Below are 17,174 nucleotides of genomic sequence, written 5' to 3'. Positions count from 1 at the left end.
ACATCATATTTTTTTTTTTATAAATGACGACGATATTTTAATTTTATTGATTGCTCTCGCTTAAATAATAAAATTTATTATAATATGTAAATTTTAAAATTTATCTTTCAAATTAAATTATATTATATAAATATTTTATTAAATGTACTCTACGTATCGATTTGATAATAGAATTATATCGTCCCAACTTTCAAGCCAAAACGTCCAAACGTAACATCCTTGTCAAGTTGTCCATTGATTATATATGTAGACATGCTGTGTGCTTATAAGTAAGCAAACAAAGGAAAACTCTTCTAAAAGGAAAAACAATGGTTTGCATTTCCAAAACAATAGTAAACAAACTTAAAGTGGCATCGTTTTCATGAAATCCGAGGTTTATTTCGAATGAAATATTGAATGGACACATTTTGCAGTGAACGTTACATGAGGAGAAAAAAATAAATAAAAAAAACTAGCCACCACTAATGGGAGGTATAATTGCCAACTCATCTCTGTCTTTGAGTATTGCCGACTCGGTGGTGTATTCTTCGTTTAGTGCAAGAACCATACAGCCACGGATCTCTTCCAAGCTTGGAAACCTGGCGACGAGATCGTTCAAACAATCCTGGACAGAACTACCTGACGACACCTCCAATGGCATCTCTGTCAAGCCAGTAAGATCTCGAGCTCTTGCAAAGAACAGAATCTTCGTCTTGACAGATGAAGCTTCGTTTCCCTTGTCTGTAGGGTCCGCGGTTTGAGTGTTGATCTTTCCTTCAACTGTATCCATTACAGAAAACACGAACTAATGGCTTATTGGAGATTATACATGTTTCCCCACGACAGTAACTCTGCAATTTCAAATTTAGAAAACCATGGCAAAGATTAATGCCCATAAACTATAGATTCAAATTACAAAACAATCAAAGCAAATGGGCAAATTGATTTTCATGTAGGAGTACCAATCACGAAGATGCTGAATAGATTCTGGCCCTACGACTTGAAGAATAAATTAAAACTCAAGCCTATCTAAAATATGGCTTAGGATCGTAGAAGGAAAACCCACCCAAAAAAATATGCCCACCTTGGGATAACAGGACATAATTTCTACATTATCAGGGGTTCTGACAAACATATTACAGTATATATCATCGGTGCCACAACAGGCTAAAAGTTCCATTTCTTCAATGAAGATAAATTTAAAATGAAAATGAGGGAAAAGCAAACAACACTGCGGTATTCTAATCAGCATTCAACGCATCTTTATCTAGACTACTTCTCAAGATATTTATAGAATGACCACCATACTGGTGAGAACAAATAAAAGCTTGGAGCTTTAGCACAAGCCCGAGAAAAGAATTGAAACCCAACTTTGATTCAACACAGACACTCACATGTATCGTCACGAGTCTGGCACAGAGAGATGGTGCAAACCAGAGAACAATTTGGATTGCAGTAGTCATTGCCCAACAAATTTTTCATAGAGAAATACTACGTCTATACAAGCTTCTTACAAAAGGTAAGTTACTGACTAGGTAAATCTTAACTTGGTAAACATATAAGCTAAAAATTCAACTCATAAAAAAACCGACTTGATAAATCAGTGTATAAAATCTGCGAAGCTCATGGTTTAATGTGCTAGTGATTCCAATGGAAGAAAAAGGATGAAGCAAACTTGAGACAGATTCGATCGTTCACAAGACTTAAGATCAGCTTATATATATGTTTCACAATTATATTATGTCTGAAACATGTAGTGCAGAATCCGAGAGAGAGAGAATTGCGCATTTGGGAAAAAGCTATACACCCAATAATCAATTAGTGTCACAGTGATTTGCTACAAATGCCAACAGACACATAAAGGTTCTCTAAACTCCACCCTGCATTGTGTTTACTCTTCCAAATCCATAATTTTTTTCAGAACACTCTGACTATAAGCACATCCACCATCTTTCTGAAATATCGTGTTCATAAGGCATGTAACAAATCCAACGTAACAAAAGAGTAATTTACCCATAATCTAATTAGCGCATCTGTTAGGAAATATGATTGTAGACGCTTTAATGCACAAGAAGTTTGTAACAAAAAATGCCCATATCACAAATACCTTACCTGAAACAAGAAGAACCGAGAGCCTAGATCTGGACAAGCTCAAACTTGGGTGCCCATATCACCAAATCCAAGAATCACAACTTATGAGGAACAATTACAAAATTATTGGAAGCTCATCCTAATTTTTTTAGGAATTTTTTTTTTTTTTAATAAATGGAAGCTCATCCTAACCCAAGGAACACCTAACCCCACCTCAAAGAAGCTCCCAACACAACTTATGTCCCAAAACAGGACGGCAAGATTAATTCACTTACAGCTAATAAACAATAGATTTTGGGCATAATAGAATTTACATGAGAGCGGAGAAGCCAAAGAACACTCAAATGAAGTTTCAACTTTCAATTAGCTTCAGTTTGGATTGGAAACTCATCTTAATTCATATCATCTCATAATTACAATTTTTTCAAATTCTCACACACAATATAATAAATAATTTAACTTTTTCAAATCTTGAAATAATAATAATATTAAAAAATAATATTTTAGTAATATTTTATTCAAATCATCTAAAACTATTTCAATTCATCTCTAAATCCAAACGGAACTAAATCCCTGACATTTAAAAGCTCTCTTTAAACCAAAAATCTATTACTGAGATAGCTCAAACTTCCACAACTATATAATCGACAAAATAGCATCACAAGTACATGAAAAATTAATACCTAACAAAGCTGCCCTTCTGATCTGAGAAAGGAGAACAGAATCCAAAGGACGAAGAAGTATAGAGAGAGAGAGAGAGAAAACCTGAAACAGCAGAGAAAATATAGAGGGGAGAGGCTGTGTTAAATCTAAATTCCAATCAAGTCCTTTTTTTCCCTTCTTATCCCCTTGCATTATCATTCGATTCATTCCACATCTCTCCCTCTCTCAGTTTATTGATTTTCACATGCTCGTACCGATCTAATTTTGGGTTTTTCCTCTCGAATTGAGCGTCTTAATAAGCTCTTGTTTTCTGAGCGAACCTTGTGATGTTGGTTAGTATAAGAATATAGATCATCTAGTGGACTGTAATTTGTAAAAAGGGGCAAAAACTAAAGCAGGGATGAAATATATATATATATATATATATATATATATATATATATTATAAGTAAAGCTGGGTAATATCGTCAATCGTAATGATTCCATGTTCGGTGAACAATTATCATCAAAACAGAGTAACTGTTTTGCTTAGTATCATTCATAAGTACAGTTTCGGCTCAATTATGCTAAATAAAACAAAAAATTCAAGCTTTAGACTCGATTCAAAGGTGCGTCAGTATGGACAGAGTAATCGTCCCAGTTTCTCAAAGTGCAGTAGCACAAAAGAAAGTCAATTTCTTCACTATTTGATTTCAAGTTTCAATATACCAGCTACATATGTTTGGTGAGACCCAATCAGAAAAAATTACAAATTTTTGTTTCAATAAAGGCAAGTCGGGGAAATCTCAATACCCGGCTGAACGACAAAGTAGAGAAATTTGATCAGTACGTAGTGAATCAGAAGCAAAGAATCTACAACAAAGTGATAGAACGGTTACCTGGAGGCTGAAAGCGGCAAGGGAGGGTAAATGCAAGAGCAAGAGGGGGAACGAGAGGCCACTACAGAATAGAGGTCCACGAGACGATCGGGAGAGGAGTGAGGCCTGTCATTTGTCAGCCGAAGTCTCCAGCTAAAATTAAATTGTATTACCTTCTTTTTTTAATTTAATGGTCTCCACGTTTCATATGCGCATTTAAGGTCCCAGCTAAGGGGAAAAAATCTCTCCTTTTGTTTACTCTTTCGCCAGTGTAGCATCAACGTTTTCCTATCATCATCTCTCCCACATCCATATCTGGTCCAAAAGCTATTATCTTTTGTTCGTGTTCTTTTGTTTTTTTTTTTTTTTTTTTTTTTTTTTCCTTTCCTTGAGACCCAATTCTTCTGTCTGAAAGATCCCCAGCCCCAGGAGCCTAGAAAATGAAAAGAGTCGCAGAATAGAATAGAAGAAATGAATGATAAATGGCAATAGAAATTAGCACTTCTTTCGATAAAAGCATTTCCAAAGACTATATGCCTGTCAAGACCATATTAACTTCAAACGAAAAGGAAGAGCAAACGTGAAAATTTTATTGGGTTTTCCTAGGTTTCTGGTGTCTCCGCCAACATGTTCCACTTTTGCTACACTTTGCAAATAGCTAGCGGAGAGCCACATAAACAGTCATTTCCCAGAAACGCACTCTTCGGGAACTTCGTAACCGGAAGTTGCCCACACAAGTGATTATAACTAACGTTCAATCTCTCAAGCCCGGAAACAGCCTCGGGCACTTTCCCATACACCAAATTCCTCGACAGATCCAAGTGCTTCAACGTCTTTACAATCCTCAAATCCTCCAATTTGAACCTCAGCCGATTCCCCGAGGCCCAAAACCCAACCAGGTAATCGGTACTGTTCAGCAACCCAATTGCACTCCCCGATATCTCATTCTCCGAAAAATCAATATAATCGTAGAAATAAGTCTCCGACGGCTTCCAATCCTCCAAACTCATTTTGATTCCACACTTGGATAGCTTTAGAGAGTAAATTATCCGTGACGACGTTACCCATTTTGGGATTGCCTTAAGATGAAAATTGTTGTACGACAGATCAAGGGATTCTATGCCTTTCACGTTCATCTCCGGGAAAGGGTCGACCAGGTGATTGTAAGAAAGATCGAGGTTAAATATCTTTGTCAGATTCCTGAAGCTCGCGGGGACGACTCCCGAGAACCCGTTGGCTGAGAGATCCAACGTGTCTAGCGCCTTGAAATTTCCGAGAAAATCTGGGATTTGGCCCTTCAGAGCGTTGTGGCCGAGTTCAAGGTAGGCCAGTTTGGGCGCGAGGGCAGCAATGGAGGCCGGGATTTTCCCGGTAAATTTGTTATGGGAAAGTCTGAGGATTCGGAGATCCGGGAATGACTGGAAAAAATCGGGTATGGAGCCGAAGAGGCGGTTTCGCTCGAGAGACAAAAAGGTAAGGTTCTTGAGTTGACGAATCCCGTAAGGTATCAGGCCGTGGAGGCGGTTTTGGCCGAGCTTGAGCTGAGTCAGTCCAGTCAAGTAGGAGATTGAACTCGGGATCCGCCCGGTGAAGCGGTTACCGGCTAGACTGAGTGCACTGAGTCGGGTCAGGTTGCCGATAGATGCGGGTAGCTGACCCGAGAGCTTGTTGTTTTCAATGTAGACGTAATTGAGCGCTGGTAATCCGAAAAGGAGGCCTGGAAAAGGACCTGAAAGGTTACGGAGATTCTGGAGGTAGATTCCCCATACGAATTTAAGTTTGGAGAGGGAGGGTGAGATTTCGCCGGATAAGAATGAGTTGGGCTTGTCGAGTTGGCCGTAGAGAGATAGACTTGTGACCCGGTTGCCCGAACATGTAATACCCGCCCAGGAGCAGCAGTCGGTACCTGGCTTCCAGGAGCTAAGCATCCCGGACGGGTCCGCATTGATGCCGGATTTAAACCCCAAAAGACCAGCCTCGTCGTCGACGTGACAGGTGGTCGATACGACTGCGAATAACTGGAGAATGAAGATAAAGGAGAAGAGGAGGAGGTGAGAGAAACAGAGCTTCTTCATGCTGGTTTTGTTGTGGGAATGGAACTGGAAATGATTTTGGGAGGGAAAGAGCCATGGGCATTTATAGGGATTTTGGGTACACAGGTTTTGACTCCAGTTGCTTCCGAGTTTGGTCCATCCCACCTAGATCTATCGATAATCGTATTGTAATGCTGGAGGAAGGACGCCCTGGCATCTGGCTTCTTAACGCACTTGACTTGAGTTGAATAAAATCTAATGATTGCTAAAATTTTGTTGATTAATTACATTTTGTCTTTTGAAGTCTTAGTAAATTTATAATTTATTTTTTAAATAATGTATTTTTTGAATTAATAATTGTATGAGAAAAACTTGGGCCGGATGATTGTGAAAAATACTTTTCTATCGGCCAATAACAAATAGACATAGAGACAATCTATTTATCACTAAAATGCACTCGTATGTATGAGAAAAACACCCATAGCATCCTCTCCCTCTCCCTCCCATATTCATTCTCTCTTTCTCGCCTAGCCCTCTTCTTTCTCTTCTTCCCATCTGCGACGCACCATGCCGACGGATCCACATCGATCCCATTTTGTGTTTCTCTTTTCTTCCCTTTGTTTGATTTCGTCCGTCTGGCCGAGTGCATTTGTTTGGTCCCTTGGTTGCGATTTCGTCCTTGGCTGACCGAGTACGAGCTCGGTTTCTCCTCTTCTTCGTTCATCAACTCTCGTTTGCCTATTTCTCTCAGAATTTTAGGAGGAGTTTACTTTGAGGAGAGATTTGTCTTTGTAGTTGTTACTTCAGGTGGGTGGGGCTAGCACTATTCATCCAGGCCGGGTTTTTTCCCGGCCTGGTCCGAAACCCAGGAAACCGGATTCCGGTTCCGGGTTTCAGCCCGGATCATAACGGATCCGAAACCCGGACCAACACGGTCCGGGTACGGGTTAGGGACCCGGGTACCGGGTCGGGTCCTTTAAAAAAAACCAAATAAACCTCACATGCAAGCTCATTAATTACTCTCGGAATTCTGGCTCTACCTCTCTCTCTTCTCCTCTCGCTTTCACGGGCTGTCCACGCTATCTCTCTCTCTCGTTTCGCTGCCGAGCAGAAACCCTAGTCTCTTGCCGCTGCCATCGCGACGCCGTTGCCACATCTCTGTCGCCGTCGACCTTAGATCGTTATTCCAGTAAACCCCCCGACTCATATATATATATATATATATATCTCTCTCTCTCTCTCTCTCTCGTTGCGCTGCCGCAGAAGTAGAAACCCTAGGTCCCTAGCCGCCGCCATCGTAATCCCGTCGGGCGCATCTCCTTCGCCGTCGCTGCATCTGTTTGCCGTTGAGATGGGTCGTGCAGTGGTGGATGGCTGCTTTGATTTGCTGGTGACCGTGTATTTTTGGAATGTTTGGAAACTTGTTTTTTGTTTTAATCTGTATTGGGTATCGACTTTCTATATTTTATCTGTTTGGTTATTGAGAAACTTGAAGGAAAAAAACTCAAATTTATTTCCTTCGTCATTTTCACTCTCTGTTTGTATAAATAATGTACTCATCCATGCTTGTTTCAGTCCAAGAAAATTTCCATAAACATCACAGTTGAGTCCAGTGTATCTGGAAATTTTTTTTTTTTTGAAAGTGTATCTGGAATTTGAAGTCAATGAAAGGCTTCTTTCATCTTTGTCTAAAATCCGGATACGATCCGGAACCCGGATTTCCGGGTTTTAAAAACCCGGATTCACCCGGGTTTCGGCCCGGATCTGACCCGGATCAATCCGGTCCGGATTTGAGATCCGGGTTCCGGTCCGGGTATACCCGGGTTCCCGGGTTGGAACCCGGACGAACACGCCTAGGTGGGGCCGTGCTTACCTTTTTCTTTTTCTTTGAGTTTTTGATTTCTTGAGAAAACCATTTGGATCTGGAAAGGGATAAAATATTATTTGTAATAAACAATGAAAGTCTGAAACAACAATTCAAAAATAGAAAATGACGAGCAGCGAACTTGGGCAAGATAAATAGGACTAACACAGTGATAGAGAGGGACAGACACATGGAGTTCGAAATAGGGAGCCGGTTTGGTGTTGCCGAGTGCAGGAAAATTGTATTAGTAATGCCTATGTGTCACGATATTAGTGGTTGGTGTGAAAATGGGATTCAAACTCATCCGGTTGTGAGCTTTTCTCTAATTGTATTAAAGTAGACACACTTACTTTTAAAACTTACCGATCCCCCATTCATCTACCAACAACGTCAAATGTAACAGAAATTCACTACACGTGTTGCTCATGTACATAACATTTACTGTAAAGATGTAATTTTTATATAATTTATTATCATTGACCATGTAAAATATAAAATAATATATGTTATCAATTAATAATAAATCATAAATCATTAACCATATATAAAATTTATGATATTATTAATAATAAATTATACTAAATAGTAAAGTCTAAATTAGTAAGTAGTAACTATCAACATCATAAATGTAATTATAGTAAAATATTTTTTAAATGAGTTAGTTACATAATCCACATTAATAATTCACTTAATTTTAATTTAATAATTTAAATAATTTTTTTATTAATTTATATATGGTTAATGAATATCAAATAAATAATTTTATTGTGTATATAGATTATTCATACTTACTTACAACTTAGGTATCAAATAATTTGATATATGGTTAATGATTTATAATTTATTATTAATTGGCAGCATATATTATTTTATATTTTATATGGTCAATTATAATAAATTAGATAAAAATTACATCTTTACAGTGAATTTTCTTTAGATTTAACGCTGCTGGTAGACGGAATGAGGGATTGCAGGATTAGTAAGTTTTGAAAGTAAATGGGTCCACTTTGATGCAATTATTAGTTTTAAAGGTAGAATTAAGTGAAAGTTCGAGAGAGTAAAGTGTAATTAACTCATTTAGTTAATATGTACCAAAAAGACTCCACATTGAATGGCTTATTGCTAAAAAGATTTAGATGTTAACTACATTAAAATACTATTTTCTCACTCCAAGCAAATATGCGAGAACCCTCCCGCTAAAACCCTTCCAATTTATTCTCTTCATTCTCCCCCTCAACTCCCGTAACTCTCTCTCTCTCACTCCCGCTCTCAATTCGCTCAAGCACCCCGATTGAGCCATTCCACTCTCACTATCAATCACTCACAGCGAGCCCCCACGACCGGCTGAGTCCCCTCCCAGCACCACTGAGCCCCCTCCCGTAACATTCACGACCAACCACGACTAAGCCTCTTCCTACCGTAAAACGTCTCCTCCTTGAAGACAACCACAAAACCCTCGACAACAGCACCAATTGTTAATTTTTGTGGTTTATCTTTTCTCCTAACTCTCTCATAATTTCGATCATTGTTTGCTTTTTATTATTGTGATTTGTAAAATTTCTCTTTAGCATAGTTATTATTGTGATTTGGAAAAAAAAATTATTTACTGGTGACTAAGGTTTTTTTTTGTGCCTATTTTTTCTAGTTTCTTTCCATATCTGAGATCGACCAGTACTTTAATTTACATGTAATTGTAAGTTGGTAAGTGTTAGGAGCTACAATAGGTTTCTTTCCATATCTGTACTTTAATTGCCATATTGATCAGTGCTTTAATTTACATGTAATTGTAAGTTTCTTTCCACATCTCAAATCAATTAGTACCTGGGTGTGTGTGTGTGTGTGAGAGATATGAATGGAATATTGTGGTGGCGTAGGTTGGGACCCTGTGTTGGAATTTTGGTTTCACAATTAAGTTTCAGAATTATCTTTTGCAATATTTCACATTCCAAGCATCTGAAATTGAATTTAAAAACTAAACAATCGGTATGAAACAAAACAAATGTAAAGCAAAAAAAATTACAAGTTTTATCATTGAAGTTGAAAAAGAGATTAGAGAACAAATCTTCTGGGTACTAATCTTAAAGCATGATCTGCTTGATGTAGTGGCTACAGAAAATCATGCTCTATTTGTTGAAGTTTTCCAAGAAACTTTGTCATGGCAAAAACTAAAATTCAAGCATACAACATCACAAAGGGGAATTGTTGTCATGTATAGTACTTTTATGCTTTGCTGTTTTATGGTTATATTATTATGCTTTTGAAAGTAATTTTATGGGGCTTTGTGACTTTGTTGCTTGCTTACTATTTTATGAATGATTAATTCACAAATAATAGAAGATTTTTTTTTTTACAACACTCTTGCAAAGTGGTGGATAATGTATTAGTCACCCCACATGGCTAGTGTCTTGTAAGATAATGTTGAGGTCGAGGTTAAAGTGACACAACTTGAAGGGAAAATAAGAACACAAACTAAAAAATTTTAACGGGGTGTGTCATTCACTATGGAGGAAGACAACCTCCTTGTATCAGGGTGGCTTAACATTAACATAGACGCTATTAGGGGGATTGACTAAAAGTCAACCCAACTGTGGATAAGAATCCATGATTATTTCGATACTTTTAAAAAACCTAATTGGCCTAAACATTCTATGGGCTCATTGACTAATCAATGTTTAACCATCCAAAAAGTCACAAACAAGTTGTGTGGTTGCTTGACCCAAGTTGAATCAATGCATCAAAGCGGTACCAATGAACAAGACAAATAATGTTTCGAATTATTATAAATTTTCATTGAAATATGTATTAATATTTTTATGCTTATTGTTTAGATTGAGAATGCAAAGGTAATGTACTGATCAACACAAGAAGCCACCTATAATTTGGACCATTGTTGGAACCTATTGAGGCACCGACAAAGTGGTAAGTGCATATGCATAAGTTGTCAACAAAAAATAAAGGGAAGTTGTTGTACCGTTCCAGCTGCCAATGCTAGGGATGACAACATTTGTGAGAACATGTCTATCAATGTGGAGAGGCCACTAGGCAAGCAAGCTAAAAAAGAAAGGAAAAGAAAAAAGAAACGTAAAGAATCTTCACCTCCCGAGTTTGATGAAAGGTTGAGTCACATAGAAAGTGATAGGAAGATAATAGTGATTGAGCGATGAGAAGCGATAAGCCAGACTGAAAGGGACAGAACTGAGATGATAGACCTAACAAATAAGAAGATGGAGATGAAAATCATGAGTTTGAATCTTGATAACATGAATGCGGTGTAGCGAGAATACTTTAGGTCACTTCAAGTGAAAATCCTAGAGAAACATAAGAATTGATCACCATCTCAATCTTAATATATTTTGTTTGGCTGTTTTTGTATAGTGGCTAGGGTAACTTGATGTTTTAATCCATCTACTTTGAGTTGTTGTTTTGATCCACCTACTTGTTATGCTGTTTTGATGATTTGCCTATACTTGGTTGGATAGAAATGAACTTTTGATGAGCCTATACTCGATGTTTTGATGGCTGGACAGATTTGGTCATAGTTGGATAGTAATGTAGTAACTTGATGGTTGTTTTGATGGTATGATAGATTATGTATTAGATTGATAGATGGAAATGTATGAAATTTTGATATATTAGTATGAAGTTACGTAATAACTGTAAATGTATGGATTTTATGATAAAAATCCATACATTTTATTGTTTGTTATGGTTTTTATGTAATTATTTTTTATGGTTTTTTGATGTATTGAGTATATGGTTTTTTTAATGAAAGCGGTACCAATGGTATGATATGGTTTTTTATTGTTTGTTATTGAATTGTATGTAAGTGAAACATGATTGTTGTAGTCGGCTGATCAGTTTTGTGGATGATGAATATCAGAGATTCCATAATCATCTGTGATAGCAGCAAGTAAAAGATAGGTTTTTAGGATTGATAATCTCAAACTTTTTTGGTTTGAAGAAGAGTGATGGAACTGTGATACTAAAGCCTGCAGGATTAGTTTTTAATGGGGTTTTTGATGTATTGAGTATATCTGTCATTTTCTTGATATAGAGATGGTTGGAAATTATGAAAATTAAAATAAAAAATATTTTAAAATTAATTAAATAATGCATTAAAATTATATACAAAAATTAAAAAATTAGTATGATTATATTATTATAGAGAATAAGATAATTAATCCAATGTAAAGTCTAAATTTTGAGTGATTAGTGTAAGGCAGAAAGTGACATATTAGTCAAATTTGTTTTAAAACTTTGCTCAAACTATGTTCTTAGTAGCATGCACTTGTTTCTATTATTTCAGAAAAGGAACACACAATAACATATGACAGCAAGTGCAATTTTCAAACAAAAAACAAAAGGATCCTAAAAATAACATATATTGAAAAAAAATTAATATTATTTTATAACTCTATTTTAAATATATGAAAATTAAAAATTTCAATAAAAAAAACTGTATAATTATCATTATATTATAAAAAAAATCTATATTTAAAATAAAGTTATAACGAGATTATGCCTTTATCTTTATTGCTTAATTAATTACTCATGTGCTTAAAATTCTGTAAATGGCAATAAAAGAGAGACGTGCTTTCCAATTTGTAAATTTTTTTTTTCATATACGTTCAATAATTTAGAGATATATAAATACAAAATATAAATATTTAATATTATGAATGGCATCTTCCGTAAAAAAAAAAAAAAAAAAGCAACAACAACAACATCTAATACTTTAAAATTCACAAATTGTATTAATCTCTCTTCAAATTATTAAATCTAGATCGTGAAATGGTAAAGAGGATTTCGATCCATTTAGCTTGCAAAACAGAAACAAAAACAATGCAATGCCCAAGACCTTGAGACGAATGCGGGATATAATTGGCAGACGAGGCGTTGCCCGATGAGACCGAGTTACAGAGGATAACAACCAGCATTTCAGCGAACCAAATCCCAATGATTTTTTTTTGTTTATAACAAATCCCAATGATTTGACTGTACGTATATATTGGCATATTGCTGAAGGGAAGAAATGAGGAACCGAACTGCTTTAAGGGTAGTGATAGGCTTACAACCTATCTACTACCCATCTATTATTTGTAGTGTTTTTATTTTTTTATTATTTTATTTTAAGCATTTTTTTAATATGTTTTTATTTTTTTATTATTTTATTTTAAGCATTTTTTTAATATCTTTAATCATTAAGAAAAAATTAAAAAAATATATAAATTTACTAATTATCACTTCTTTAACTATTAAGTAAAATAAAAAATTATAAAAAAAATTAAATATAAAAAGAATAGTAAATAAGTAGTAAGAGGGTAGTAATTCTATCATTTTTCCTGCTTTAAATGGTGGACACTGCACATTGAATGGTCAAAGTCAATCCCGTCGGCTTTGCTCATCATAGTCAAACTCAAAATTCATTTGATGTCCTCTTTTTTTAAAAACAAGCGTTCGATATTGTTTGTCTTGTGAATAATGATAGGATTACTATTCTACTACTACTTATTTATTATTTTTTTTTATATTTAATTTTTTTTAATTTTTTAATTTTACTTAATGATTAAGGAATTATGTATTAGTAAATATATATATTTTTTTAATTTTTTTTAATGATTAAGGATGTTAAAAAAATACTTAAAAAAATGATAAAAAAAATAAAAAAAATTTAAAATACCTTTTGGTAGTAGATAGGTAGTAATAGGGTAGTAGGCCTATCACTACCCTTATCCTATTACGTATAGTTCTCTTTTATATATGTATTTCTCTTCCAGCCAACATAAAATTATGTGAATTGTGCCTTATTTGAAGATATAGTTACCTAATAATGTTAGATATAGTTATGTAGTATATAAATTATTAGAATGCGCAATAGAAAAGTATTTCAAGTTCAGTTTATAAAATTACTTCACAAGTTTTTTCAGATTAATAAATCTCAATAGTTTTTACTTAGTGGCGAAAGTGTACTACGTAGTATAAAACTAGAACAACACTTAATAAATTCACAGTCTAAATATTTTATTAAGAGAGAACAAAAAGAGAAAGAATTTTCTTTTATATATCAGATGATGCCAAAACACAATTGAGGAATAGTCCTCCTCTACACGACTGGCCTTAAAGGTCAGCCTTTAATTACGTTTTTAAAAGACAATAACGCATGCGTTACACTGCAGGAGGGGGTCAGCCCCACGTGGCCGGCGCCCCTCCATCTAACATAAATATTGTATAATTCTTATAAAAAAATAAGATCTATTGTTAAAAAATTTAATTTCTTTTATATGAATCTTTGTATTTACTCATATGCCTAACAGTTATACTTGACATATATTTGTGCATCAGTCAATTTAAATCTAGCCGTGGGTTACAAAATGAAGAAAAAAAAGAACCATATTAGAGGAGTATGGGATAGTGAGGGAAGATGGCAAGACGGTGAAGGGAGAGATGATGTGATTCTGCAGTTATTTTAAGAGGTTGTTTACTGCATCAAAACAGTGGGATGACATGAATATTATGAATGGATTTGAAGGAAGAGTCAATGATGAAATGAACATGGAACTGATCCAACCTTTTTCTGAAGAGAAAGTGTATAATGCCTTTCAATAAATGCATCCTATCAAAACACCTGGACCTAATGGCATGCCGTCCATTTTCTATAAAAATTATTAGAGCATTGTGGAGAGAGATGTTATTACTGCTGTGTTGGAAACTTTTAATTCTGGTGTGTTTCATAATTCTATTAATCATACTTTTATTTCTTTGATTCCAATGAAGACAAAATCTAAGTATGTTGCTGATTTAGACCAATAAATTTTTATAATATCTTTTATAAATTGGCCTAAATAATCTTAGCTAATCGGCTGAACAGTATCTTATATGTTGTAATTTTACAGTCTCAATGTGCTTTTGTTCCGAATAGGGTGATTATTGATAATGTTATAATAATTGATGAGATGGTACATTATTTTCGCCATAAGCGAAATGGCAAAGATATTTATATGTTTCTAAAACTATATATGAATAAGATCTATAATAGAGTGAAGTGTGATCGTAATCGAGCTAGCTACCACTAATTATGTCCCAATAAAGAAATTTGTGTGCCCCTATCTCACAAACAACGACTAGGACGGAAAAATTGATATATATGTTAGCTATGTCTGAAAAACGACTACTGATCAGTCCCTAAAAATAAAAATAAAAATTAAATTAAATTAAATGAACTCGAAGATCAAAATTAATAAAAAAAACTAAGCTCGTTTTTATTTTTAAATACTTATCATCTTATTTAATTATTAAAATTTTTTAAAATTTTTATTTAAAATAAAATAAAAAATTTAATTTTTTAAAATTTTAAAATAATAATAATATTAAAAAATATATATTTTAATAATATTTTATTTTAATTCATCGTGTTTGTAAAAATAAATAAAGCGTAATTATTAGCTATGAGAGATTTTTTAGCATGTGCTAGCTAGCTATAGGGAGAGAGGATCGAAGTAGCTAGTGGAGTTAGAGCGAGTGTGTAGTTCGGCAAGATCAGATAGGCAGATATTTAGGGTGAGTTTAGATTTTCAAACCATCTTAATTAATTATTATGATTTTTTTAAATTTTAATATAAAATATAATAAATAATTTAATTTTTTTAAATTTTAAAATAATAATATAACAATATTTTATTATTTCAATTCAACTCATTTCAACATCTAAACACAATTTTATAAGTAGATATCAGTAGAGATCTCGTTGATCCCTTTCAAACATCCCGTACAAATTATTTTTTTAATTATTTTTATTTAATAATTAAGAAAATATTATTTAATAATATTATAAAAAAAAATTTAAAAATATTTTCTTGATCATTTGTAAAAAAAACTAAAAAAAATTAGAACGATATTTGAAAGGGATCCCAGCGTTTTTCATTTGAGAAATGATAAACTATCAACTAATTTATTACTCTTAAATTATTATTGACTAAAATAATATTTTTTTAAATTTTAAATTTGATTTGATATATCTAAAATTTGAAAAAAATTATATTTTATAAGAAAGTAGTAGATAAATTATAAACGAATTGTCAATGTATCATTACTCTTTCTATTTATTATTCAACTGAATTTAGTTGAATTTAATTTAATTTTAAGTTGAGTCTAACATTTAAACACTTAATTATCAAATTATTAAATTCATCTAAATTCAAAACCTTTTTACACATAAAATCTACAATATTTTTTAATTTAAAATATTTTTATACGTAAAATTTATAATTTTTTTAATTTTTTATAAAAAAATATTAAATTTATCTTAATATTTAAATATATTATAAATTTAATTTAAATAAATATTAATACAATTTAACTCAATTCAATATCAATCGATCAAAATGAAAGCCAATCTATCTATAGCAAAAGAGAGTCAAGATTGGAGTCTATGTTTGGGAGAAGAACACGCGTCTCGGAGCGTCATTAGCTAAAGTTAAATTTATGGTATATTTAATTATTAAATAATAAAAATCTACTGCAATAAATTAGTTAAAGTCAAAAAATTTGGATTTTATCTGCACTAACTTCCAAAATAAACTGGCACCATCAGAGAAAAATTAGGGTGGGATCGGTCTTTTTGCTCCATGTTGTCGGCATATAACTGTCGGTGAGAGAGTAGCATTTTTCTTATCTTTCCTTTTTTGGTGTCAGCATGACAGGAGAGCAGAAAAATATTGAAGATTCCAAGGCATGCAGCGCGTGTAATGCACGTGTAATTATAAAGGTGCAAGCTAGAGTTTTTCAAAATATTTTTTCATAAAAATAATTTCGATATTTCAAATACAAAAAATCTACTCAACCTCCTACTATTCACACAATCTCCACACTCCACATTATTTTTAATTTTTATTATTTTTTTCTTTTATTAAATATTTATTATATAAATAATGAATAAAAAATTTGAAATAATTTAAAAAGAATAAACTCAAAAAAAAATTTTAAAAAAATATTAAAAATTTAAAAAATTTAAAAAAGTGTGGAGTGTGGAGTGTGGTGGAGGTTGTGTAGCAAAGCTCTTTCAAATACGGGGGAGGAATATTTTCTTTTAACTAATTTTCTAAAATATACATAAAAAATTATTAAAAATAGACACAAATAAAAAACAGATTGGCAATAATGTTCGATTCACTACTACTTCTGCGCTCCATCCCTCAAGTTTGGAGTTAATTATTAGTTGAGCCTGTTGTGTGTATTAGTTTTAGATCGTCATTGTTGTAAAGACTTTTGGAAGGTCTAGAGTAAAATTAAAAATATGCATGTGACTCGTGTATTATAAATTTCATAAAAATTAATAGGATCAACTATAAGATAGAGCTAAACTATTATTTTACTTTTAAAAATCATGTAGATAATAACAGAAGTTGCGTGTTGTTTTCTTTGTAACGCAAAAATTAATTGCTCTTATATTTGAGGTTGAATATTATAATATTGAAATAATTTAATTTAACTCACAGATAAACAAGTATTCTCTAAAACTTGTTAGTATGTATGGCAAGTGAGGACATTAAAATCTAAGTGTACAAGAGTGTTGAGGATATTCTTGATTGTTATATTCATTTTAGAAGTTTTAACAATGCACCCATCTCTGGTATTAGTACTGGTAATCTTATTTAAGTTTTATTTCTCTCTTTCGAGAACAAATAGGTT

The 17,174-nt window shown here is 33.4% G+C and overlaps 2 protein-coding genes across 4 annotated transcripts; both read right to left on the bottom strand.

The window, feature by feature from the left end:
• Positions 1–320: 320 nt before the first annotated feature.
• On the bottom strand, positions 321–4,005 carry LOC109001406 (molybdopterin synthase sulfur carrier subunit). 3 transcript variants are annotated; one of them, XM_018978666.2, is made up of 2 exons: positions 3,612–4,005; positions 321–830 (listed from the first exon to the last, which is right to left on the bottom strand). In XM_018978666.2, the coding sequence occupies exon 2, from the start codon at positions 767–769 to the stop codon at positions 452–454; it is 318 nt and encodes a 105-aa protein (XP_018834211.1). In that variant the 5' UTR covers positions 770–830; positions 3,612–4,005; the 3' UTR covers positions 321–451. The 3 variants fall into 3 exon arrangements, with proteins under 3 accessions (XP_018834211.1, XP_018834212.1, XP_035544733.1); XM_018978667.2 differs by lacking the exon at positions 3,612–4,005 and adding an exon at positions 2,836–3,095; XM_035688840.1 differs by lacking the exon at positions 3,612–4,005 and adding an exon at positions 2,092–2,406.
• Positions 4,006–4,062: 57 nt separating this feature from the next.
• On the bottom strand, positions 4,063–5,813 carry LOC109001404 (leucine-rich repeat receptor-like protein kinase PXC2). The gene has a single exon (XM_018978661.2). It carries the CDS (start codon positions 5,663–5,665, stop codon positions 4,232–4,234), a length of 1,434 nt encoding a protein of 477 aa, XP_018834206.1. The 5' UTR covers positions 5,666–5,813; the 3' UTR covers positions 4,063–4,231.
• Positions 5,814–17,174: the final 11,361 nt, after the last annotated feature.

The sequence above is a fragment of the Juglans regia genome, chromosome 1, assembly GCF_001411555.2.
Source record: "Juglans regia cultivar Chandler chromosome 1, Walnut 2.0, whole genome shotgun sequence".
Classification (NCBI taxonomy): Eukaryota; Viridiplantae; Streptophyta; class Magnoliopsida; order Fagales; family Juglandaceae; genus Juglans; species Juglans regia.
The sequence above is the reverse complement of the archived record's forward strand: the minus strand, read 5'-3'. Positions and strand labels throughout refer to the sequence as shown.

Excerpts from the sequence above, each read along its gene's own strand:
- LOC109001406 (XM_018978666.2), bottom strand. The coding sequence starts at position 769 with ATGGATACAGTTGAAGGAAAGATCAACACTCAAACCGCGGACCCTACA.
- LOC109001404 (XM_018978661.2), bottom strand. The coding sequence starts at position 5,665 with ATGAAGAAGCTCTGTTTCTCTCACCTCCTCCTCTTCTCCTTTATCTTC.